Source organism: Aotus nancymaae, unplaced genomic scaffold, assembly GCF_030222135.1.
Source record: "Aotus nancymaae isolate 86718 unplaced genomic scaffold, 86718_ANA_hifiasm-v0.15.2.pri h1tg000029l, whole genome shotgun sequence".
Lineage (NCBI taxonomy): Eukaryota > Metazoa > Chordata > Mammalia > Primates > Aotidae > Aotus > Aotus nancymaae.
Window position 1 is genome coordinate 35,572,394 of NW_026988442.1, and position 25,244 is coordinate 35,597,637.

Sequence of the window (25,244 nt, forward strand, 5' to 3'; positions counted from 1 at the left end):
ATGGTGCCAGTAGCCACATGTGCCTATTTAAAGGTAACTTAATTTTAGAAAATTAAATAAAAATGAAGATTCACTTTTGTAGTTGCACTGGCCACATTTCCAATGCCCAGGAGCCCCTGTGGCTGTGGCGAGCATTGGACAGCTCGGCTGTGGAATGCGTCCACCCCACAGAAGGTGCTAGGAGACGACAGGTCACGTCAGGACTGCAGACACTTAGGGCACCCTTTTTAACCAGGTGTGTTTTCTGCTGCAGATGAGTTCCATTTCACCTAAACACAAATACTGTTCAGTATTTGTCTGGGACTGCCAGAACAGAGTTACATTGTTTGCAGCCAGTGAGGACTGTTTCAGATAAGCATATTTTCATTTTCACTGGGAGTTTGTTCTTTCTTAATATCTGGGTCTTCAAAACAGGCTGGTTCTTATTCTAGCTTGAGCCTGGATCCAAGTGTTAGGAGAATTTGTGTTTTCAGCAGCTTTTTACTGAAGCAGTTGGCCTTCTAAGTGCGTTGATGTATGTCACCAGTGGTAGCTTGAGTTTTTTTGTCTTGTGATTTCTTCCCCGCAGCTATAAAAGTGGCCTGTAATCAACAATAAAGTCTTGTCAACAGCATGTTTCTGTATTCATTTAAGGAATAATTTCTATCTAGGAATGATTTTCCCACTTTCTTTGGTTCGACGTTCTCTTGTTTCAAGTCAACAAGTAAGAAAGCAGACACTCCCTAGCGGTGCAGTCTCATGCTGAAATGACTCTGCTGTTGGAAATGCCAGTGTGGCTCTATAGGAACTTCTGCCTGCCTGAGCACCTGAAGTCTGTGCCGCTGCTCTAAGCAGGTAACCACAAGTGGGTCTGTTGAGGGTTCGAATTTGTTGGCAAATAGAGAAGGCGACTGAATGAGCCACGGCAGGTCTCCTGGTCCGTATACACAGATGTCTTCGATGTAGTGGCCTGCAGAAAGAAACAAAAACCTAGCTGCCTTTGTTTTCTCACCCATTCTGCGTGCACAGAAAGTGGCTTCGTCCATTGCCATCTGTGAGCCTCAGCTTCACCAGAGTTCACATCAAACAGCATTCCATGATTGCTTTGACAGGGGCTTTTATGTTGAATTTTGAACTTAGGGTGGAAAGGGATGCCTTCATTTTTTTTTAAGTGATTTCTAAAATCTTTGTTAGTTAATATGTTAGGTGAATACCATGAAATTTTAGCTCATCATGGGCACAAGGGAGGTGAGCTAGCACTCAGCTGTCTGATAAAATCTCAATTCTGATAGATTCTAAGTTCCATGAACTTCTAAGTTTTTCATTGGTTGTAAGGAGCTCATAAGAATGTTACGGGTTTTGGAGAGAGATCCAAGATGGCTGATGATTAGCAGCTCGGGCACGTACCTCCCAGTGAAAGCGCAAAGAACGAGAGGACGCCACACTTTCAGACGAATATTAGTTGCTCACGGACCACGAGATTCCCAGTGGAGGAGCTCCACGGGTCGCCAGGGCGACTCTTGTGGCCGGCGTGGCGGTTTTGCTGGTGCCTTAGCACGCCAGTTCTTGGTGCAGAGTCCGGATATTCCCGGGCAGAAAAGCACCATCAATCTTAACACCGCTCTTTTGGCCGGCTCAGTGGATTGCTCAGATTTCGGCGCAGGGAATCAACAAGTTGGACGTCAGAGACCCAGTTAGAAAGTCGGTAATTATAAAGACGACAGACGGACAAATATATAATGAAGGGAAGAAACCAGCGTAAAAAGGTAGAGAATACTCAGAATCAGAATGCCTCTCCCTCTACAGGGGATTGCAATTCCTCATCAGTAACGGAACAAGGCTTAATAGATTACACCGGTATTCCAATAACAGAAGCAGGTTTCCAAACGTGGGTGATAAGAAACTTCTGTGAATTAAAAGAACTTATTCTAACCCAATGCAAAGAAACTAAGAACCTTGAAAAAAGGTTTAACGAAATGTTAATGAGAATGGACAATTTAGAGAAGAATATAAGTGAATTGATGGAGCTGAAAAACACAGCACGAGAACTTCGCGAAGCATGCACAAGTTTAAACAGTCGAATTGATCAAGCGGAAGGAAGGATATCAGAAGTCGAGGACCAGCTCAGTGAAATGAAACGAGAAGACAAAAATGCAGAAAAAAGGATGAAAAGGAATGAGCAAAGTCTCCAGGAAATATGGGACTATGTGAAAAGACCTAATTTACGTTTGATAGGTGTACCTGAATGTGATGAAGAGAATGAATCCAAGTTGGAAAATACTCTTCAGGATATCATTCAGGAAAATTTTCCCAACCTGGCAAGGCAGGGTAATATTCAACTCCAGGTAATACAGAGAACACCACAAAGATATTCTTCAAGAAGACCAATTGCCAGATTTATTAGGGTTGAAATGAAGGAGAAAATACTAAGGGCAGCTAGAGAGAAAGTTCAGGTCACCCATAAAGGGAAACCTATCAGACTTACAGCAGATCTCTCAGCAGAAACCCTACAAGCCAGAAAAGAGTGGGGACCAATATTTAACATCCTTAAAGAAAAGAACTTTCAACCCAGAATTTCCTATCCAGCCAAACTAAGCTTTATGTGCGAAGGAAAAATTAAATCTTTTGCGAACAAACAAGTACTTAGAGAGTTCACCACCACCAGGCCTGCTTTACAAGAGCTTCTGAAAGAAGCACTATACATATAAAGGAACAACCAATATCAGCCTTTCCAAAAATATATCAAAAAGCAAAGAACTTTAACACAATAAAAAATTCACATCAACTAATGGGCAAAACAGCCAGCTAGCATCAAATGCTGGTATTAAACTTACATATATTTTAATTGGATAAAAAGCCAAAACCCATCGGTATGCTGCATCCGGGCCCATCTTACATGAAACAATACACAAAGACTCAGAGAGAAGGAGGAAGATTTACCAATTGAACAGAGAGTAAAAATAAACTAATAAACAAAAAGCAGCAGATGCAATTCTCACCTCTGATAAAGTAGACTTTAAAGCAACAAAGATCAAAAGAGGCGAGGAATGACATTACATAATGGCAAAAGGATCAATGCAACAAGAAGAGCTAACGATTCTATAGATCAACGAGATAGAAAATTAACAAGGATATTCAGAACTTGAACTCAGACCCGGAACAAGTAAACTTAATAAATATTTATAGTACTCTCCACTTCAAATACACAAAACATACATTACCACCTCACACCTATTCCAAAGGTGACTATATAATTGGAAGTAAATCACTCCTCAGTAATCGCATAGCATTTCATAGGTTTAAATTTAATATTGGTTGGCTGTTTGTTTGTTATCTTCTTCCCTTACTCCTTCCTGATTACATCATTAAGTATAATTATCAGTATAAAAGAGGTTTTCAATACCCATTACTAAATTGCATTCTAGCCTGGGCAAGAAAGCAATACTCCCATTCTCTCTCCTTCTTTCTTTTCCTTCTCCCTCCTCCCCATTCTCTCTCTCTCTTTCTCTTCCTTTTTTCTCCTTCCTATTCTCTCTCTCTCTTTCTCTAAAAAAAAAAAAAAAAAAGAAAATGTTGAAAAAAAAAAAAGAAAAAAAAGATATTGGCAATGCAATTAATGGTTTAAAAAGCTTGACGGGAAAGAGTAGGGACAGTGCATTAAAAAAAAAAAAAAAAAAAAAGAATGTTACGGGTTTTAATAAGTCATTGCTTCTACCTTTCTTGAGGACCCCAGGCATGCAGCACCATGCCCAGCTAATATTTGTGTTTTTTATAGAAACAGGGTTTCACTATGTTGTCCAGGCTGGTCTCAAACTCCTGGGCTCAAGTGACCTGCCCACCTCGGCCTCCCAAAGTGCTGAAATTACAGGTGTGAGCCACCGTGCCCGGTGCTGCTTTTTATTGGTTTTTCAGAGTGAACATTTGTTAGAAACATTGAAGTGGGATTACAGGCCCGACATGGTGGCTCACATCTGCAATTTCAGCACTTTAGGAGGCCAAAGCAAGAGGATCACTTGAGCCCAGAAGTCTGAGACCAGACTGGGCAATAGAGTGAGACCTTGTCTCTAATTTTAAAAAAATTTTTTTTAAAAGTAGGAATGAGTGTTGGAATCCAGTGGTGACCGGATTCCTTGGAGACTTAGTAATATTTTTTATGTGCTTGACAGCTGTGTCTGGCTCTTTCTGCTCTCTAATTCTCACAGGAACACTGTAAAGTGGATTCTATTGCTATTCTCAGTTTGCAGGTGAAGAAACAGATTTAGAGACGTGAGGGCTCAGCGTGTGTATGAGAGGGAAGGAGGTCTGTTTCAGAAACCTTGCTTTGTCTCTGTCCAGCTCCTTGCTGCTCTCTTCCCCACACCAGCCCAGTAATCCTACTTTTAAAAACTATCTTAAGGAAATACTATTTTTGAAAGGGGCAGGGGGATGTTTGCACAGAAAGTCCAGTGTTGTTTGTAAGACTGTGTAAGTAGCAGCTGTTACCATGATTTAAAAATTTTTAACTGTTAAACATTATTTGTTACAATGTGCTAGAATCTCAGTAGAGTTACATTTAACTAGTTTAAAATTATAAATATGGGCCAGATGCAGTGGTTCATATCTGTAATCTCAGCACTTTGGGAGGCCAAGGCAGCAGGATCACCTGAGCCCAGGAGTTCAGGGCCAGCCTGGGCAGCATAGTGAGATCCCATCGCTGCAAAAATAAAAAATTAGCCAGGCTTAACACCTGTAGCCCCAGCTACTTATACTGAGGTGGGAAGATCACTTGAGCCCAGAAAGTGGAGGCTGCTGGGAGCCGAGATCGCGCCACTGCCCTCCAGCCTGGGTAACAGTGTGAGACTCCATCTCAAAAGAAAGAAAAAAAAAGATTACAGATATGAAGATAATCAGTGGGAGAAACAGGACATAAGTGAAAAGCAGCTCAGCTACACCTTGATTATAACGATACATCTGTGCCGTTTAGACACAGATGAATTTGAACTAGAAGGGAATAAAAATCAGTGGACCATTTTCAGAGCTGTGTTAATGCTATTTGGGTGATTAAAAATAAAAGAACTCTTGGTTGCTGCTTCTAATGGGATAGCCGTCCTGCGTGCAGAGTCGGGCTGGGAGCTCACGCATTGTAGTGGCGGCAGGTGGCTGCCCCCAGTCTGAGCCCCAGCCCTGCCCCTCCCTGTGCCCGTGGGAGTGACTTCACTTCCCTGAGCCTTGGGTTCCACATCGGTAAAGGGTGAATAATAGTTGTTTCTACCTGAGAATTGTTGTGTGAGGATTGAGTGCAGGCCCAGAGCCAGGCCCGAAGGTTTACCGCCTCCCTACACCAGGGCTTGGCCTACTTTGGGTGCTGATCTGAATGCTGGCCACAGATGCCACACTACTGCCTAACTGTGAGAACTGTTTTCATACTGAAGCTGGGGATGGTAAGAACTTTCTGAAGTGTCTACTTTAGGGAATGAGAACTTTATTAGGATTTATAATAACTAGGGTTTTTTAAAACATTGTTAAAACATTCGGATTTCATTCAGAATTCTGAATCATTATTATTGATAGTATCAACTCTTCATAACTTCTTACACCATGTGCACACCTGAGGAGCTCCTGTTTCCAGGAAGAATCCAGCCCCCTGCTTTTCTGAGCATACTGACAAGTCCTGAACCCCAGTGTGTAATGACAGGGAGCCCCTGCTTTCTAAAGAAAGAGCAGAGCTCTTGTTAACCTGTGGTTTACCTGTCACCTTTCTACCGTGTGAATGGATCCCTAATTGAATCATATCTACTTTTTAAAAAACCACTTCACTAGAAAATGGTTCCAGCCCTCTAACCTGGTACCTCTACACAAGAGGGTGGCTGTGCACGCTGGCAGCAGGACTACTTGTCTTTGGACTAGTCTGGTATTTAACTTACATTTTTTGTCTCCAACCTGTTTATTTTAGGCCAGTCCTTTAAACAGCTGAAAAACTGGGTAAACCTAGTTTATTTTTAATAGCTAGTCTACTATATTGAAACCCAAGGACCTTACCCAGAAGCACTGTTAAAATCAGTTCTTGTATCTTTGTTCGGTAGTTCCTGTCACTGGGTAGGAAGCTGTGTGTAGACACACGGCAGGGCCCAGCTATTGCCGCAGAGGGTATATTCACTTTGTGAGATGTTATCAACCTTTATTTTTTGTGATTTATGTACTTTTCTTTATGAATCTTATATAAAAACGATTTTTAAAAATTGACTCAACCTATGCTAATTGGATCATCACTAATTCCAGATTACTTTAAACATGATCCTCAGGCTTTCCCACTGGAATTGAGGCAGCTTTCTAGTTGTTGTAAAATTTGAAGGCTTTTTTGTTGTTTTGTTTTTCTTTTTACCTTTACATCCATCATGAACATTTCCTTCCTCACTTTTCCATTTAATAGCTCGAACATCTCCTTCCCAGCCAGCATTTGGTGTAGCACCTGGAGCATCTAAGAGGAAAACAAAACCATACGGTGTGGAATCTGCTTCCCACTTCTTTTAGTATAAGTTCTTCTGTGCTATCATTTCCATTTCCTCTAGATGAAGTAGTCAATGAGAAAAGTAAAGGGGAAAGTCCAGCCTTCCTTGAAATCTTTCACTTGTTACATCTGATCAAAGGCTAGTGCTCTTGGGGGTAGTAGCATGTGCTATACTGGCAGTAGCATCCGGGTGGACCAAGGTCAGGGATCCCCATCTTTGTACTTGGATTTCATTTTTTTAATCCCTTTCTCCATCCCTTGTTACTCGCTTGTTGTATGCAGAGTGCTCTTCGTGATTCTCTTGGGGTTCTTTGGATTGTGTTTTCTCCGTAACAGCCCTCAGATTATTTGAAAATAGAACTTGCAGTGGATATGAGATTATAAGAAAAATGCTAACCAATTTCTGCTGGATTCATCATACACCACTATCTAGGCTGATTAGCTTGGTTGTTCAGGCTTGAAGCTACACTCCCTATAGGAGGCAGTTCACATTTCACAAAGAGAAAATACTGAAGTCCACTTAAAGGGTGGTAACTGATTTCCCTCTACCTTTCAGAGAACCCATCTGAAGTATCGGACTTGCCTCAAAAATATTACCAGCTTTAATATTTTCCGTCTTACAGAGCCCTTAGCACAATGCCTTGCACTAGTAGGTATCCAGTAGTAGTTATCAAATAAATGAAGGACTTTCTAAAGATTTATGCTCAGGTTTCTCCAAAGTCTCTGAGGAAATGCAAAATGCAAGTACTTCTTTTTAGGGAGGGAACAAAAGCAGCCAGACTGATTTGGGTACATCTTTTAGCTAACTTCAGACCCCTAAAATCAGAGAACTTCCTGTCTCCCTAAGTGGAAGGTCCTGCAAAATGTAGAACATTTACAAAGCCAAAGAAACATAGGTAAATAGAAAAAAGAATCTTCAGTTAAGAATAAACCTTCTGCTGATAAAGATGTATCCAAGACTGAGGGGAAAAAAAAAAAGAATAAATCCTCTGGGCTGGGTGCGGTGGCTTACGCCTGTAATCCCAGCACTTTGGGAGGCTGAGGTGGGTGGATCACGAGATCAAGAGACTGAGACCATCCTGGCCAACATGGTGAAACCCCGTCTCTACTAAAAAGTACAAAAATTAGCTGGGCATGGTGACACGCGCCTGTAGTCCCAGCTACTCAGGAGGCTGAGGTCGGAGAATTGTTTGAATCCAGGAGGCGGAGATTGCAGTGAGCCAAGATTGCGCCACTGCACTCCAGCCTGGCGACAGAGCGAGACTGTGTCTCAAAAAAAAAAAAGATTAAATCTTCTGGCTGGGCACAGTGGCTCATGCCTGTAATCCCAGCACTTCGGGAGGCTGAGGCAGGCAGATTACCTGAGGTCAGGAGTTTGAGACCACCCTGACTAACATGAAGAAACCCATCTCTACTAAAAATACAAAATTAGTTGGGCATGGTGGTGCATGCCTGTAATCCCAACTACTCAGAAAGCTGAGGTAGGAGAATCGCTTGAACCTGGGAAGCGGAGGTTGCAGTGAGCTGAGATCACATTGCACTCCAGCCTGGGCAACAAGAGCGAAACTCCATCTCAAAAAAAAGTAAATTAATCTGTTGCTGCTGACCTGAAGAGGCATCCATACCGTTGGGTCATTCTTACCTTTTAGTCGGTTCAGAGTCACCCAGTAGTGTTGCTCTGGGCTGTGGATGTCTTTGGACCATTGAAGCATGTCTTTTGCACGGATATCAGTCAGTATGAACTCTACAAACTTTCTCGTAAGTACGTAGTAAGCACTTCCAAAATAAATAGTTAAGTTATGGGGTGGTTTATCTTTAAATCTTTTATTTGGAGATGCGTAGGTATTTCCTTTAGGACTGGATTTAAAATGACTTTGACTTGTCTTGGATTTAATATGTGGTGGTTGGATTACTCCAGGAGTGATATTTTTATCATTCCATTTGCTTCTGATGTAGTGTATGATTTCTTTGTTGGTTTTGATGGGAAAATCCTGTCCACAAAGATTAATGACATAGTTCCATTGAAATTTGGAATGCACTAGATCTTTCATACAATTAATATCTGCCTGTAGTCTTGTAAAGCCAGCGTAAGACACCTTCTCTCTCTTGGAGGAAATGAAAACGTTTTCAAAACAGTTAACCAAGGTTTGCACAGCAGTCTTAAACTTCTTTGGGGCCTTTTCATCAACATGAATACAATAAATATTTTGAGGTACATAAATAGCTCTGAGAAGCTGTACAAACATGGCCAGCTCCTCATGAATAGTTATAATATATGCCAAAGAGAAATTGCCCTCTTCTGCAGACAGGGGTCTGGTTATAAAATGCAGACCGTGAGAAATCCTGGAACAGTTTCCTGGTGTGTGTAAATGAGCATGTATTTTGGATTTATGAGGGATTTTGCAAAATTTTGCAATTTGGAGGGCTGCCCCTTTCCCTTCAAATAAAGCAGAACACAGTTCATCTGGGTAAAAGCCACATTCTACTACTTCTGGATAGACAGGTTCCTCCTCTGGTTCTGCAGGACTTAGATTCCTTAAATAAAGAAAAATGAAGATGCAGATAACTGTGCACACCATAAGTCCAGACTTTGTGGCTCGAAGCTGGCTCATGTCTTGAGCTCCAAGTGCATTCTTATCACCATAATTTGAGTATTTTTTCCTTTAAGCTTCCTAAAAGAACAACAGATACAGTTTAGGATGTCATAACTCTCCTCTGCAATTTTATTGAAGTATACTAAACTACATATACACACCCATGAAACCATCACCACAATCAAGATAACAAGCATTTCCCTCACCCCTCAAAGTATTCTTATGCTCCTTTTCATCCTCTCTTTCCATCCCCATCTGTGGCAATTGTGATATGCCATAATCTATATGTCACTATAGATTAGTTTGTCATTGTGTGTTTAACTGTTTAAGAAACTGCCAAACGGTTTTCCAAAGTGGTTGTGCCAGTAATGTATGATAGTGCCATTGATTATATATCCTCGTGCGTACTTGCTGTGGTCAATTTTTTTTTACCTTTTAATGTGTATGTAATGTTAGTTCCCTGTGGTTCTACTTTGCATTTCCCTAATGACTAATGATGTTGAGCATATTTTCATGTTATTGCCCTTATTTAGGGAGATGAAAAATCTCAAATACTTATTTTGGACATAGACACTGACCTGTTCTGTATTATTCAAAGTTCATTGTATGCCATTACTCTGTATATAAGACTAAATCGTTCCAACAAAAGAAGTGACAAATTAAGAGGAATTTTATGATTATACACTTAAACCTGTTGAAGTGAGTTTCTGGGCCAGGCGTAGTGGCTCATCCCTGTGATCTCAGCACTTTGGGAGGCCAAGGCAGAAAACCACTGGAGCCCAGGAGTTCAAGACTAGCCTGTTCAAATAGTAAGACCCCATCTCTACAAAAAATCTAAAAATTAGCCAGATGTGGTGGTTCCCTGATTATTCCATTGCACACCAGCCTGGGTGACAGAGTGAGACTCTGTCTCCCAAAAAAAGAGAAAAAAAAACTCCAAAGAATGACCTTTGCATATAATAATAATTAATTAATTGAAACACTTTTGGTCACTTTTTGCTACTGCTACACGTATTCATGCACCTTTGTAGACTCAAGACAGACAACTATATGATTGTCAAATAATCTTATTTATTAGATAAAGGTAGCTTGTTTTTAATCTATGACATCTTTCCTACAAACAATTCAGAAACTCATTTCCTTTCTCTTTTTCTGGGAGATAGAGTCTCACTCTGTCACCCAGGCTGGAGTGCAATGGGATAATCAGGGAAACACCACATCTAGCTAATTTTTAGTTGCATCTTATTCCTATTTCTGTTTTTAAAAAGCCTGTGTATGTTCAACTGGTGTTTGAGCTTAAATTGGACACTGGTCCCTTGCCTTTCCACATGATTTTTACAAATGCTGTTTGGATAAAGCCTCAACCAGGCAGCATTTTGAGTTATCCTTGTGTTCTTAAACTCTGAACCACCAAAAGCTATTAACATTAATTTTGGATTTTAAAGATGCATTTATTTTCATTGTACAGTTTATTTCTACCCATCATGCTTCAAAAATAACCAGCAGCCACTGCCCAGGTATGTCAGGCTACAGTGTGTTCCACTGGCTCAGTAAATGTTTTTTGCCTCAAACATGAAATCTTACAACCTAATTTTAAAGACAGTCTTATAAATTATGTAATATTTATTTTTATAAACATAAAACCATCATAATTTATACATTTTATATGAGAGTTCTAAAATAAATAAAACCTGTTAATAGAAATTGAATAGGAATGAAAAATGTTCTTGAAATGAAAGTAGCCCAGGCGCGGTGGCTCACACCCGTAATCCCAGCACTTTGGGAGGCCTAGGTGGGTGGATCACCTGAGGTCAGGAGTTCGAGACCAGCCTGGCCAACATGGTGAAACCCCATCTCTACTGAAAATACAAAAATTAGCCAGGCGTGGTGGCATGCGCTTGTAGTTCCCAGCTACTCAGGAGGCTGTGACAGGAGAATTGCTGGAACCCAGGAGGCAGAGGCTGCAGTAGCCGAGATGGTGCTGTTGCAGTGCCACGGTCTCAGCTCACTGCAACCTCCACCTCTTAGATTCAAGGGATTCTCCTGCCTCAGCCTCCCAAGTAGCTGGGATTACAGGCACCTGCCACCACACCCAGCTAAATTTTGTATTTTTAGTTGAGATAGGGTTTCACCATGTTGGCCAGGCTGGTCTCGATCTCCTGACCTCGAGTGATCCACCCTCTGCGGCCTCCCAAAATGCTGGGATTACAGGCGTGAGCCACCGCGCCTGGCCTATTTTGTTGTTATTGTTATGAGAGTTTCTCTTTTGTTGCCCAGGCTGGAGTGCAATGGCACAATCTCAGCTTACTGCAACCTCTGCCTCCTGGGTTCAAGCGATTCTCCTGCCTCAGCCTCCCAAATAGCTGAGATTACAGGCATGCATCACCACACCCAGGCTAATTTTGTATTTTTAGTAGAGACGGGGTTTCTCCATGTTCGTCAGGCTGGTCTCGAACCCCTGACATCAGGTGATCCACCTGCCTTGGCCTCCCAAAGTGCTGGGATTACAGGCCTGAGCCGCCATGCCTGGCTATTTTGTTTTTAAGCTGACTGTGAAATCATTCTGTTCCTCCTGTCACAGAAGTGAGTTAGCCCCTCATCACTGTCAAATGATACCCCATGTAAACTTAGCCTTGTGCAGAGCCCAGGAGATTGGGTATTTTCAGTAGTTTATGATAATTAAATGAAGACAGGACCCAAGCGTAGTCCATTGTCCTTTGGGAAAATACCCAGGCTAAGTGTTTTTCTCTCCCTTATATAGACACAGGGACATGGCCAGTTCAGTGTTAACCTGCTGATGCCTTCTACCTCGGTTCCATCAGCACAGCTTTCACCTCGGCCCAGTTAAATCTTCCCTTTGGCTCAGGTTCACCATGAAACCTCAGAATGGATGCCTGCTGGACTGCCCTGTTGAGTGGAAACCAGGGTCCCCAGCAGTTTAGTTTGTCATTGTTTCAGTATAAGCTTTTTTTTGAGACAGGACCTCACTCTGTCACTCAAGCTGGAGTGCAGTGGTATGATCATGGCTCATTGCAGCCTCAACCTCCTGGGATTTGGTGATCCTCCCACCTCAGCCTCCCCCATAGCTGGGACTAGAGGCGCCTGGCTAATTTTTTGTAGATGGGGTTTTGCCACACAAGCTTTAAAAAGAAAAACTTGTTAATGGCTGGGCCCAGTGGCTCTCGCCTGTAATCCCAGCACTTTGGGAGGCCGAGGTGGGTGGATCACAAGGTCAGGAGTTTGAGATCAGTCTGGCCAACATAGTGAAACCCAGTCTCTACTAAAAATACAAAAAATTAGCTGGGTGTGGTGGCACGTGCCTGAAATCCCAGCTACTTGGGAGGCTGAGGCAGGAAAATCGCTTGAACCCAGGAGGCAGAGGTTGCAGTGAGCCGAGATCGCGCCACTGCACTCCCACCCAGGCAACAGTGTGAAACTTCGTCTCAAAAAAAAAAAACTTAAAAATTGACATATAATAGTTGTATATGTTTATGGAGCATAAAGTGATGTTTCAGTGCACACAGTATATCAACACAAGCTTTTTAAGGCAGCCAGGCCCTCTATTGTAAATGTAGCCTTTGGAGATCTCGCTGCTGTTGCTATCACTTGAACATAACATCTAATGGGTAATATGAAAATTCCTAGAGGAAGAAACTTTTCATGGCCTGGCATTTTTTCCCTTTTAAAGTAATGGTGAACAGTATTTTCAGTTTTGCAAACATTTCCTAGCAATTCTTAGTGAGTTTTTGTTGTGACTGTTTTATTTCTATTGCAAAGTCAACTTTTTAATGAAAAAATAATGGAAGTTTAGTTACTAAACGTGTGACTCTCTATCACTAATTTCCAGTAAATGTAGGTGCTATTTTCTAAGTGTGGGGAATATGCCTCTCATAAAAAAAGTTGTCATACTGAGTTTTTGAACCGTTTTTTTCCTCCATAGAAAGATGTTAAGATACTTAATGTAAAGGCTCTAGAAAGAGTGGCTGTTACCCTGTGTGTTATGGAGCAGGTACTACCGCAAGTTCTTTGTCTGAAACAGACCTATTTTTACCAGTCCAGTGTCCTGTTTCCTTGTGTATTACTAGATCACAAACAGTTTCTAAAATTTGGGGGTTAGCCTGGGCAATACAGTGAGACCTCATTTCTACCAAAAAAATAAATATAAAAAATTAGCCAAGTATTAGGGGTCCCAAAATTAGCTACATCTGTGGTCCCAGCTACTGGGAGGATCATTTGAGCCAGGGAGTTTAAGGCTGAAGTAAGCCATGATCACGCCACTGCACTCCAGCCTAGGCAACAGAGTGATATCCTGTCTCCAAAATAAAATAAATTTGGGGGTTTGTGTGTGAGAGCATCTCAAGGCTTTTTTTGTGTACTGTCTATCTTTAAATTGTCTTTTCTAGACCTTGTGTATTTTAATAATCTTTTAGCCCTCCATATCTGCAGCCTTTGAAAAGTAGCATTGTTAAGTATGTATATAGTGTGCAGCGGAACAAAACAGCTTCCAAGCAGTGAATAATAAAGTCATACATTCGGTTGACTGAAGCCATCTAGCATCCAAGAGATAGTATCTTTCAGTGGAAATAATGATCAGACTTATGGTCAGGATGGTGGTTAACTTTTTAGTGCCAGAATCTGCACAAGAACAGGAATGATTTCCAGTTAATAATTCTCAGAGTGGAATTATTTTACATTTTATGTTTTTGTAGAAGGTTAAAGTACTTCCAGGGGGTGGTTTCAAAACACATTGCTCTCCTAATGAGAGCTAGTGCCTGTGTTCTTTTTCTCTTCTAATTTACAGTCTTCCTCTCCCCACTCCCAACAAGCCTTCACAGCCAATAGCAACAGTCAGCAATATGGGTTTGATATCACATTACCTCCAGAACAGTTCGTTGAAGGATAGTCTTTGTGAATTTGTTATGATGGTATTTAATTTGTGATAAAGACTTTTTAGGGAGAGTTGGCAGCATCCCATATATATTCTTTCTGCTGAATTTTTTATATTTGTATATTTTAAAGGTAATTCCCATGAGTAAATAGATAATGGATGGGTACCTTTAAAAGTGAACTCAAACTATTTTGCCATACAGTGTAGAATTTTACTGTTTTAGAGCATTAACATTAGTTTAACCAGCATAAACAGCTGATTTAGCACCCAAATAAAGTTTTTGAGCGCTTCACTCCCTGCGGGGGTTGTGGGGGGCTCATTATTGCATTGACCTTATTAGGAACCTCATATTTAGCTTCAGGGAATGGGCTTTGAATCAGGGCTCTCACATTAAGCTCACAGTCCTAGCACTTAAGGAGTCTGTGGGGCAAGTAATGGAAGCTCCCTGAGTGTCCATTTTCTTGACTGCAGACGTGGTGTATGGTAGTGTCTGCCTCAAGGACACTGGGAGGAGGTGAGGAGTGAAGGATGTGAGTTTCATGCTGAGCCTGGCCCCTGGAGGTGCTCCGTGCTCATGGGCACTCAGCCCTCGGAGTAATGCAGCCTGAAACCGTAACTGCAGGTGCTCCCTCCACTCGTCCTCTAGTCCCTGTAGCCACACAACGAAAATGTGGTGTCCTTTCCTCTCTGAGCTTAGAATGCTGTCCAGAGCAGCCTCAGTGTTAGCACAGTGTTTTCTTGAGTTATTTGCATTATGAGTTGGACTGATTTTGAATTCAAAGCTATCTGTCTGATAAAATGGATATCTTTCACAAAATGCTTATTTCTAAAACATATAAATTATTTTAGCTATTTTGATGGAAAAAAGAAAACTTTATTTTAGGATATCCTCTCAAAACAATCACAAGAAATAAAACATTTTATTTCACAAAATGAGAGCTGAGGATTTGGACATGGCCTTGCATTTGCCTCATGTGAGGAGTTAACAAATGGTGGCATTTTATATTTAAAAATCGAGTTGATGCCATATTGGGAAAATATTCTACTTTTATTTTCTTTGGCTTAAACAAAAAGTAGGGACTATTTTTGAGAGAAAAAGATACCTGCAACACCTCCATTTCAAATATTACTCATATTCTAACATTTTAAAACCATAGAGAGGGCAAAGAAAAACAGTCTACTTCAAAAAGTATACCTGTGGCCAGGCTTGGTGGCTCATGCCTGTAATCCTAACACTTTGAGAGACCGAGGTGGATACCTGAAGTCAGGAGTTTGAGACCAGCCGGTGAAATACCGTCTCTACCAAAAATCTAAAAATTAGCCAGGCGTGGTGACATGTGCCTGTAGTCCCAGCTACTCCGGAGGCTGAGGCAGGAGAATCGCTTGAACCCAGAAGATGGAGGTTGCAGTGAGCTGAGATTGCCTCACTGCACTCCAGCCTGGGTGACAGAGTGAGACCCTGCTCTCCGTCCCCCCGCCCCCCACACACAAGTGTACCTGCTTAACCTTTGCCATTGGTGGGTCCTGCATAGTTACTGAAGCGCTTACCAGGAGAAGCCCCTTGGTTCCTGGAGTGGGGGTCCTGGCGCGTCAGGGCCCAGCCCGACCTTTCTCTCTAGTCGGTTCCTCCCGGCAGCGGCACCTGCTTCAATCACTTGAGCAGAGTTGCTTGGCAGGTTTTGTTGCCATATATCCCTGGAGAGTTTTATTCCTGTTGGTTCTGACGTGCAGACTGAAAAGTCGTTGCTGCTTTTGCTTCTCTGAGTATTTCCTTGGGACTAGATCCCTCCTGAAAACCCAAATGAGACAACAGAAGATGGCTGGCCCAGATGAAGGGTGCACAGTCAGAAAACTGCAGGATGAAATTGTGGCATTCATGGGTCAGATTCTTGAAATGATTTTAAAAACAGGAGGCATGATTTAGTTATCAGACCCTCTTTCATTAAGGGGTTAAATAAAAATCACTTAAAAATCCTGTTTCTCCATAAATAGCATTCAGAAAAATCCAGACATTTCAGAAGGCAGGGGCTGAGCCTGCTGTATGCTCTGTAGCGCCCCCATGGGTAAGTCTGCGCCATAGCACGTGGTGAAGGTGGACTGGACAGCAGATGTGTTCATTTCACTTGTCTCGCATCCTACCTCTGGAAGGAGGAAGCCGTTCTAAGCCAAACAGCAGGGGAAGAAGCAACAGAGGAAATGCTGGGGAGTGTTGCCCACATGAAACGTTACACTTCCATAGCGCTGAGGGAAATGTCAACACAAGAACCAAACATACTGGAGGAGCTGTTGCACCCATTTTTATTGACAATAAATGGACAGAGGGTAAAGAGGCTTTATGTATAAACCTCGTATACAGATTGACTAAAGTAAAACATTTAAAAAATAAAATCCCTAATAAAAGGACATAATTTACGAAACAGGTATTGTGAATGCAGTGGGTTTTTTTATGTTTCTTAATCCAAGCCAAAAAGGAGCTGTCTCCCTTGCAATTCAGATTAGCATAAATTTCTTTTTCTTCAAAACATGTGGTGTGATGGGCACGCTCATGTATAGGGATGTATATTTCATGCGAGCTTTTGGGAGACTGCATGGCTTTAAAATCTCATCTTTTTCCTACTTTGAAATCTTTCCTTAGGCTCTGTTCTTACTCATTCAGCAGTTATTCACTGCATCTGTTGTGGGCAGAACCCTAGGCTCCCACCATGGAACATGAAGACAAAATGCCTCCTGCTTGGGACTGACAGTGTAGCGGAGGGAACACACTGTTTTAAAAGTCAGTACAAACATGCAGACGTATACTCATTTACTCTGAGCCATGGGAACAAAAACAGGATTCCGTGATAGAGAAAGGAGCATGTGTCGGAAGTGGAATTCCTGGGTCAGAGATGCATGCAGTCAGCTATTCACTGCTAATATTACTGGTAAGGACAAAGATTGGGAAGCCACTATTCCATTTGTTAGAGTGATAGAAATATCTGGATACATTAGCATATTGCTCCTAATTTGACCACTGTTCCCTCTTGGCACTTTCCCTACTGGCCTTTTTAAAAATACTTTTAAAAAGCATCCAGAGGACTTATGACTATAAATATACAATTACTAGTTTGCTTTTTCCTTTAACTTATGATAAGCATTTTCTACGTTGCCCCAAACTCTAAAATAACTATATAATCTCCCTTTCTGGGAATGTATTATGATTTTTTTAACCATTTTCCCCATTTTTTGGACATCGGAGTTACAAGTGATAAAGGGAATGAAGATAAAATTTAAAATGGATATATAGTTTCTACTGTACAATAACAATATTCAAGATAAACGCACTAGCAGGAAGATACGGTGTTTTTTCTGTTTGTATAATATATATTATTTACCAAGGAGGTGAGGAGCAGGTCCCCGTGGGCCAGCTGTGCCTTTGCGGCAGCCCCACTCCCCATCTCCTCAGTAGCCCCTGTGCTTGTTTTCCCTGATCCTTCAGGGATGAACCACTGCACTCTGATTTCTAGGGTCAAACATGTATCCAGAACGGGTGATGGGGCCCCTCTCTAGCGGTTGAGAGGACTCTGTGCCCAGTCTCCAGGGGCATTCCTACTAAGGTCCAAGCCGTTGACACTCTTGAAGGTGTGGGTTTGGTGCTAATGGATCTTTTGAATTTTTAAGAGAAAGAGCAAGATTGCTTCATTTCTAATGTGAGGGGTTCCTGACTTCTTATTGTCAGTGCCAGTTCAACTTTAAGAGTACAATAAGTCTGGGCACAACACGACACAGCTATATGCAGAATAAGGTCCATGGCCTCTGATCAGATCTAGAGGAAGGAGACCGCTGACCCTGACACTGTCGTAAGGAGGAGCAGCAAGGAGTGACAGAAAGAAGCAGCAGCAGAAACCTGGGAGGAGAGAAAGAGAAAGGAGCGGGCAGCACCAACAGGGAGCAGACGCTGGATCCTCCCCACCCTGGCCATGGACGCCAGAGCCGCAGCTCCCACTGGGCCTTAACTGCCACCTGGTTCTGTTCCTGCAGATTCTTTTTCATTCCTTCTCCAAGGAAGAGACTGTCTTCCAGAGCCAAGGGAAAGCTCCACTCAGACCTCCGATAGTGTGAGACTTCCCAGGGACCTCCTGTAGCAGAGCAGGCCATTCTTCCTCCTGTAGCCCAGCTCTCTGCAGTGACGGCTAAAAACAAGCTCCTTTCTTCAAGGCTTGTCCCAGTTAAATGCTAGATTGGGCGCCTGCTTCAGTCATTGACAGAACTTCTCTATGGCACCACCCTCAGGGATCTGTTGGTCCAAAAATTATCTTCAGTCATGAAAACTTACCGGACCCACCCTAGAAAGAAAGCTGATCTTAACCTGAAAATCACTTTTAGATACAAGAAGCACATTAAATAACCAAGCTAAGGCGGGACTGAGAGGGGTCAGCAAATGCTTGTTGATATCTTCTGTGAATTTGGGAGATGCTGGAAAATCTTTGGCAACTTTAGGGAAAAAAGTACTTTTATGGCTTTTCTTGTGCTGATAATGCTTTCTACAAAAGAGATTCCAGGCATAGTATGTCTCTTATTGTTCTGGGCACGGTAGGTCTGTAAAAATTACTGATCCAGTTATTTAAAGAATTTTGTTGATTATTTGGTTGCCTACCTTGATGTTTTTCAGAGGCAGCGTCTTACGGAGTAACTAAATATTTTAGTTAATAACAGACCTTATTTGGCATACTTTTAAATATCTATGACTAAACATTTAATAGAGTTTTTCATAGATACCAGAAAACAAAATTTGGCTGATCCACTCAGTATGTGGCTTTTACAAGTCATGGTTCCTACTCTAATCAAGGTAGTGTGGTGCTGACATAAGGACGGGCGTATAGATCAATGGAATAAAATGGGGAGTCCAGTAATCAACCCTCGCATGTATGGTCATTGATTTTTGACAAAAGGGCCGAGACAATTCGGTGGGGGAAAGAATAGTTTTTTCCCACAGACAGTGCTGGGTAACTGGATAGCCACATGCAGAAGAATGAATTTGGACCCTTACCTTACATTGAATGTAAAAATGAACTGAAAGTGATCACAGACCTAAATCTGTGACTTAAATCTGTAAGTTTTGGTTACAAACCACTTAGGAGAAACACAGGAATAAATCACGATCTTGGGTTAGGCGATGACTTACTAAATATGACACCAAAACGTAGTGGTAGGAGAAAATTGGTAAGTCCAATTTTATCAGAATAAAACACTTTTATAATTATCCAGTGTAAGACATTTTGTTGTAACAGTCTTGGACTAAGACAGAACTTATATCCAGAATATGCTGTGTAAAGACCTCTTAGAACTCAAGATTGAAGAGACAATACAAATAGACGTGGACAACCAGAAATGGAAAGAGGATTTAAGCAGACATTTCTCCGGAGAAGGTTTACAGATGGCCAGTTAACAGGTGAAAAGATGCTCAACATCATTGGTCATTTGGGAAACGCAAATTAAAACTACAATGAGACAGCACTTCACACCCATTAGGATGGTTGTAACTGAAAAGAAAAACAGGCGGGGCACGGTGGCTCACACCTGTAATCCCAGCACTTCGGGAGGCGGGTGGATCACTTGAGGTCAGGAGTTTGAGACCAGCCTGGCCAACATACTGAAATCCTGTTTCTACTAACAATACAAAAATTAGCAGGGCTTGGTGGCAGGCACCTGTAATCCCAGTTACTAGGGAAGCTGAGGCAGGAGAATCGCTTGAACCTGGGAGGTGGAGGTTGCAGTGAGCCAAGATTGAGCCACTCTGATCCAGCCTGGGCAACAGAGTGAAACTCTGCCCCCAACCCCCAAAAAAAAGAAAAGAAAGAAAAATGATAACAGGTGTTGGGAAGGATGTAGAGAATCCTCAAGCATTGCTGGTGGTAATGTAAAATGGTGCAGCCATTTTGGAAATTCATCATTTGAGGAAAGACATTTCCTCCAAAGGTTAAATGTAAAGTTAACTTATGGCCAATCATTCCAATCCTAGGTATCTACCCAGGATTGGAATGATTGGCCGCAAATGAAAACATCTGTCTACAAAAGACTTCCAGGTGAATTTCTTAGCCAGAAAGTGGAAACAACTCAGTTGTCTGTCAGGTGATTCGTAGATGAAACTTTATTTGGCAATAAAAAGAATTGTAGTTCTGATCCATACTATAACATGGATAAATCTTGAAAACATATGCTAAAATCTAGTCGCAAAAAAACCTGCATATATTATATGATTTAATTTATAGAAGTGTCCAGAAGAGGCAAATTTGTATGATGGAAAGATGAGTAGTTGTCTAAGACTGAGGAAAAGGGGAATGGAGTGAGTGCTAATGGGTATGGGATTTCTTTTGGAAGTGATAAAAAAATACCCTAAAGTTAGATTATGGTGATGGTTGCACAACTCTAAATATACTAAAAGCCACTGAATTGTACATGTCATTATGTTATGTAAATTAGATTTCAGAAAGCCTGTTTGTTAAAAAGACCAGTTAGGTAGCAAATGCACAAGGTGCTGAAGCTGTTCCTTTTAGAGCCGACTCAGCATTCTGTGTCCTGAGCATTATACTGTGAGCTAAGAGACAAAACATGATTTCTGCTTCCCCGACCCCTAAAAAAAGGTTTGGGAGATCAGAAGATATAAAACAGAAACCCAGAATGCTCTTCTAAGAGTTAGCTACAGAGTAAATAAAAGTTTGAAGAGACTTCCTCAGGCAGGGGAGAACAGAAGTTTCATAGACAGGATGGTAGCAGTAAGCTCACTGTTCCTTCATTTTTTATTTTTAAGAACTCCCCACCCAACTCACAGAGGGCAGAGACTGTCTTAAATAACACAGAGCCTTAAGCAGTGGTTTGCAGTTTTCCTTGAAGAGGTCCTTCACATCCCTTGTTAGTTGATTTCCTAGGTACTTTAATCTCTTTGTAGCAATTGTGAATGGGAGTTCATTCATGACTTGGCTCTCTGTTTGTTAAATTAGTTCAACTATTGTGGAAGACAGTGTGGTGATTCCTCAAGGATCTAGAAATAGAAATACCATTTGACCCAGCAATCCCATTACTGGGTATATACTCAAAGGATTATAAGTTGTTCTGTTATAAAGACACATGCACACATAGGTTCATTGTGGCACTGTTCACAATAGCAAAGACTTGGAACCAATCCAAATGCCCATCAATGATAGACTGGATATAGAAAATGTGCCACATACACCCCATGGAATACTATACATCCATAAAAAAGGACAAGTTTGTGTTCTTTGCAGGGACATGGATGAAGCTGGAAACCATCATTCTCAGCAAACTGACACAAGAACAGAAAACCAAACACCACATGTTCTCACTCATAAGTGGGTGTTGAATAATGAGAACACATGCACACAGGGAGGGGAAGGAACATCACACACCAGGGTATGTTGGGGGGTAGGGGGACTAGGGGAGGGATAACATTAGGAGAAATACCTAATGTAGATGACTGGGGGATGGATGCCACAAACCACCATGGCATGTGTATACCTATGTAACAATCCTGCACGATCTGCACAGGTACCCCAGAACTTAAAAGTATAAATAAAAAGAAAAAACCACACAGAGCCTACCAGCTGCAGGGTGAAATCAATGAAATCTTTAAACTGAGGCAGGGCGCAGTGGCTCACACCTGTAATCCCACCACTTTGGGAGGCTGACAGGTGGATTACCTGAGACCAGCCTGGACAACATGGCAAAACCCTGTCTCTATAAAAAATACAAAAATTAGCCAGGCATGGTGGTGCACACCTATAGCCCCAGGTACTCAGGAGGGTGAGGTAGGATTGCTTGAGCCTGGGAAGTTGAGGCTGCAGTGACCCATGATGGCGCCACTGCACTCCAGCCTGGGTGTTTGAGTGAGACCCTGTGGCAAAAAAAAAAGTTATATGAGTATGTTCTGTAAATAAATCCTTTGTTATATGTGCTACTAATATTCTTAGCCTTTTGCTTTTGTTTTTGTTATTGTGACTTTGTCATGTAAAAGTTTGTAATTTTTCATAGTAAAACTTGTTAACCTTAACTAGCTTTAGATCAGAAGGACAGTCCATGGCCTCTTAGGAACTGGGCTGCACAGGAGGAGGTGAGCTGTGGGCTAGAGAACATTATTGCCTGAGTTTGTCAGCGGCGGCGTTAGATTCTCAGGAGCACAAAGCCTGTTGAGAACTGCTCATGTGAAGGATCTGGGTTGCCTGCTGCTTATGAGAATCTCATGCCTGATGATCTGAGGTGGAACAGTTTCATACCGAAACCTTCTTCTGACTACCCACCAGCCGTGGGAAGATTGTCTTCCATGAGACTGGCCCCTGATGCGAAAAAGGTTGGGGACTGCTATTTTAGATGACTTTCCTTACCCTAGTTATAAAACACATTTTCCTATAAATTCTTCTTATTCTTATTCCTTTCTTACATTTAGGTGTTTATGACGGTAGTCCAGGGCTTCTCAGCCTCAGCACAGGGGCATCTTGGCGGGTAACTCTCTGTGAGGGGCGCCGTCCTGTGTATTGTATGGTGCTTAGCTGCATCCCTGGCCTTTACCCACAAGATGCCAATAGCACCTGTACCCCAGATGTGACAGCTAAAAATGTCTCCAGACACTGCCAAATGTCCACCAGGGAGCAGGATCAGCCACTGCACTTGGGTTAGATCTTTTTTTGTTTGTTTTTTTGAGACAGAATCTCACTCTGTCACCCAGGCTGGAGTGCAGCGAGTCTCGCTCTGTCGCCCAGGCTGGAGTGCAGTGAGTCTCCCTCTGTCGCCCAGGCTGGAGTGCAGTGAGTCTCCCTTTGTCGCCCAGGCTGGAGTGCAGTGAGTCTCGCCCTGTCGCCCAGGCTGGAGTGCAGTGAGTCTCGCCCTGTCGCCCAGGCTGGAGTGCAGTGAGTCTCCCTCTGTCGCCCAGGCTGGAGTGCAGTGAGTCTCCCTCTGTCGCCCAGGCTGGAGTGCAGTGAGTCTCCCTCTGTCGCCCAGGCTGGAGTGCAGTGAGTCTCCCTCTGTCGCCCAGGCTGGAGTGCAGTGAGTCTCCCTCTGTCGCCCAGGCTGGAGTGCAGTGAGTCTCGCCCTGTTGTCCAGGCTGGAGTGCAGTGAGTCTCGCCCTGTCGCCCAGGCTGGAGTGCAGTGAGTCTCGCTCTGTCGCCCAGGCTGGAGTGCAGTGAGTCTCGCCCTGTCGCCCAGGCTGGAGTGCAGTGAGTCTCGCTCTGTTGCCCAGGCTGGAGTGCAGTGGCATGATCTTGGCTCACCACAACCTCTGCCTCCCAGGTTCAAGTGATTCTTTCGCCTCAGCCTTCCGAGTAGCTGGGATTACAAGCGCTAATCAGGACCTGAAGTCTCATCTTCCTCACTTCGTCTATGCTTTCTTCCCTGCTGCGGGCCAGCAGCTACCCAGTCTTTGGCACAGCAGAGGTACCCAGGGCTGGGGACAGGAAAAAGGGAGAAAAATGAGTACCATGAGTGGAGGCTCCCAGTCCTACATTTTGAATTGAGTAGCTGCCCACTGACAGTTCTGAGTGTGGGCACGCCTTTGGGTGTGCACGGTATGTCTGAGTGGTCTAGACCCTGCTCACAGTCTTGTTCTGCCAGGGTGTGTTGGGGGTCCCCAAGACTGCCGTCATGCTTGGGGATTTTCTAGAAAGACTCGACACAGCATACAGTTGTACTCAGCTCTGAGATTCCCAGCAGCAGTGTAGTGTGGATACGGAGCTGGGTGGTAAGGGAAAAGGCGCAGGTAGTAGAGTCTGGAAGAATCCACGTGGGGCTTCTTTGCGCACACTCCTTCCCTCACGGGGTTGCATGTAGTGAACACTTCCCCCCGCAACAAAACTGCAACACTTGTGAGATGTTTTTGCCTGGGGAAGAAAGTTAGAGACTCGGTACCCAGAGTTTTGGCTGAGGGCTGGCATTATACCCTCGACCTAGCATGTTCCAGAATTCCACACTCCCCTAAGGAAGGCAGGTGTTAGCATAGACCACATTGTTCATACAGATGGTCTGGGCACAGTGAGCCAAGCTACTCTTACCAGTTAAAAAATATCGGGAACCCTCCCAAAATCCAAGCTCCCAAACACCAGCCAGGCACCTGCCTTGCAAGTGATAGCACTCTTAAGCTGCTATGCTGACACTTCTCTGTGCCTGGGAACTTCCCAAACCAAGACTTTGAACTGAAAACCGGTAATGGGAATTTACTTGGAGCCTGAGGGCCACTGCTTAAGGCTGAGAGTGGGGGACCGAAGCGTGGGCTCCCCACTGAGTGGTGATGGAATCTGCCCTCTCGTTTGCCCTCTCCAGTGTGGTGCTGCCTTTCAGGATGATGATGTCATCGTGCTCAATGGCACCAAGGAGGATGTGGACGTGCTGAAGACCAGGATGGAGGAGAGAAGGCTGAGAGCAAAGCTGGAAAAGGTAATGGGAGTCTTCAGGTTCCACCCAGCCCCCACCTCTACTCCAGAGCCGACTGAAACCACTGAACTGAGCTGGCAGCTGCTTAGGGGTTTGCGCTATCAAGGTGATTTTTATTACCTAGAAGGCCCTGGACTGTGGAAGCAGATTCCAGGTTCTTGTGGTTCGGGCACTGCCTGGCTGTGGTGAGCACAGCACCTCTGCTCTTCCACGCCCAGCTTTGTCATCACTGAAGTGGGGCAGTGATGACATGCAAGGGCACGGAGCTGTCAGCAGGCTCCAGAGACCATGCCTGGGGAAAGCTCTGTCACTGATGTGGCCCCAGCGAGCCTTGGGGAAAGGGAGCCACCACCATTGCTGTTGCTGTCACTTACTGTTGCTGTTGATTCTGAGACAGTACATACTCGGTTCTCACAGCTTGTAAAACAGGAAAAATGAAAAGTCACCATCATCGCTGTGGCTGTCAGATTTAGGCCTGGGTAGGCTCTGGGCACCTGCGCTTCTCACCCACTCCTAGGGCATGTGAATGCAACTCAAGGGTGCATTTTGAATAGCAAGGAGCTAATAAGTAGCTCTCCCAAAAATGGGGGCCAAATCCGTCACCTTCCTAAGCTGTCCCATGGGGAGAGGGAGGGGCTTTTACGGAGCATGGTGCTTCAGCGACCAGAAGGGAGCCTGGCAACCAGAAGCAAGGCATTGCTCAAAGTTGGGTTCAGGATAAACTAGGGAGAAAACTTTATGTGATCAGAACTAAGGCCAAAAAATGCTTGAAGTACTAGAAAATTAGTTCCAGTAGGCTGAGGACATAAAATTATGAAAAAAATCGCCTACCCTCACCTGGGCCTGCATTTTACCATTGCCAGTCCAAGGTGAGAATGATGGA

General features: G+C 43.2%; 2 protein-coding genes across 2 annotated transcripts in view; one reads left to right on the forward strand and one right to left on the reverse strand.

Annotated features, from left to right (window-relative positions):
- The window catches only part of RTF2 (replication termination factor 2), a 51,823-nt gene that overhangs the window by 21,160 nt on the left and 5,419 nt on the right, over positions 1-25,244 (forward strand). Inside the window, exon 6 of the mRNA XM_012467503.2 lies at positions 24,251-24,364. Within this exon, the coding sequence (XP_012322926.1) occupies positions 24,251-24,364 (114 nt within the window). The remainder of the gene's footprint in view (positions 1-24,250; positions 24,365-25,244) is intronic.
- LOC105727546 (beta-1,3-galactosyl-O-glycosyl-glycoprotein beta-1,6-N-acetylglucosaminyltransferase 7) lies at positions 665-9,085 on the reverse strand. Its single transcript, XM_012467505.3, has 3 exons — positions 8,109-9,085; positions 6,341-6,436; positions 665-949 (listed from the first exon to the last, which is right to left on the reverse strand). Exons 1-3 carry the CDS (start codon positions 9,076-9,078, stop codon positions 723-725), a joined length of 1,293 nt encoding a protein of 430 aa, XP_012322928.2. The 5' UTR covers positions 9,079-9,085; the 3' UTR covers positions 665-722.

Coding starts and splice junctions, on each gene's coding strand:
- LOC105727546 (XM_012467505.3), bottom strand. CDS start 9,078: ATGAGCCAGCTTCGAGCCACAAAGTCTGGACTTATGGTGTGCACAGTT. Junction 6,437..8,108: donor GACTCTGAACCGACTAAAAG/GTAAGAATGACC, acceptor TTTTCCTCTTAG/ATGCTCCAGGTGCTACACCA. Junction 950..6,340: donor TGTTCATGATGGATGTAAAG/GTAAAAAGAAAA, acceptor TTCTTTCTGCAG/GCCACTACATCGAAGACATC.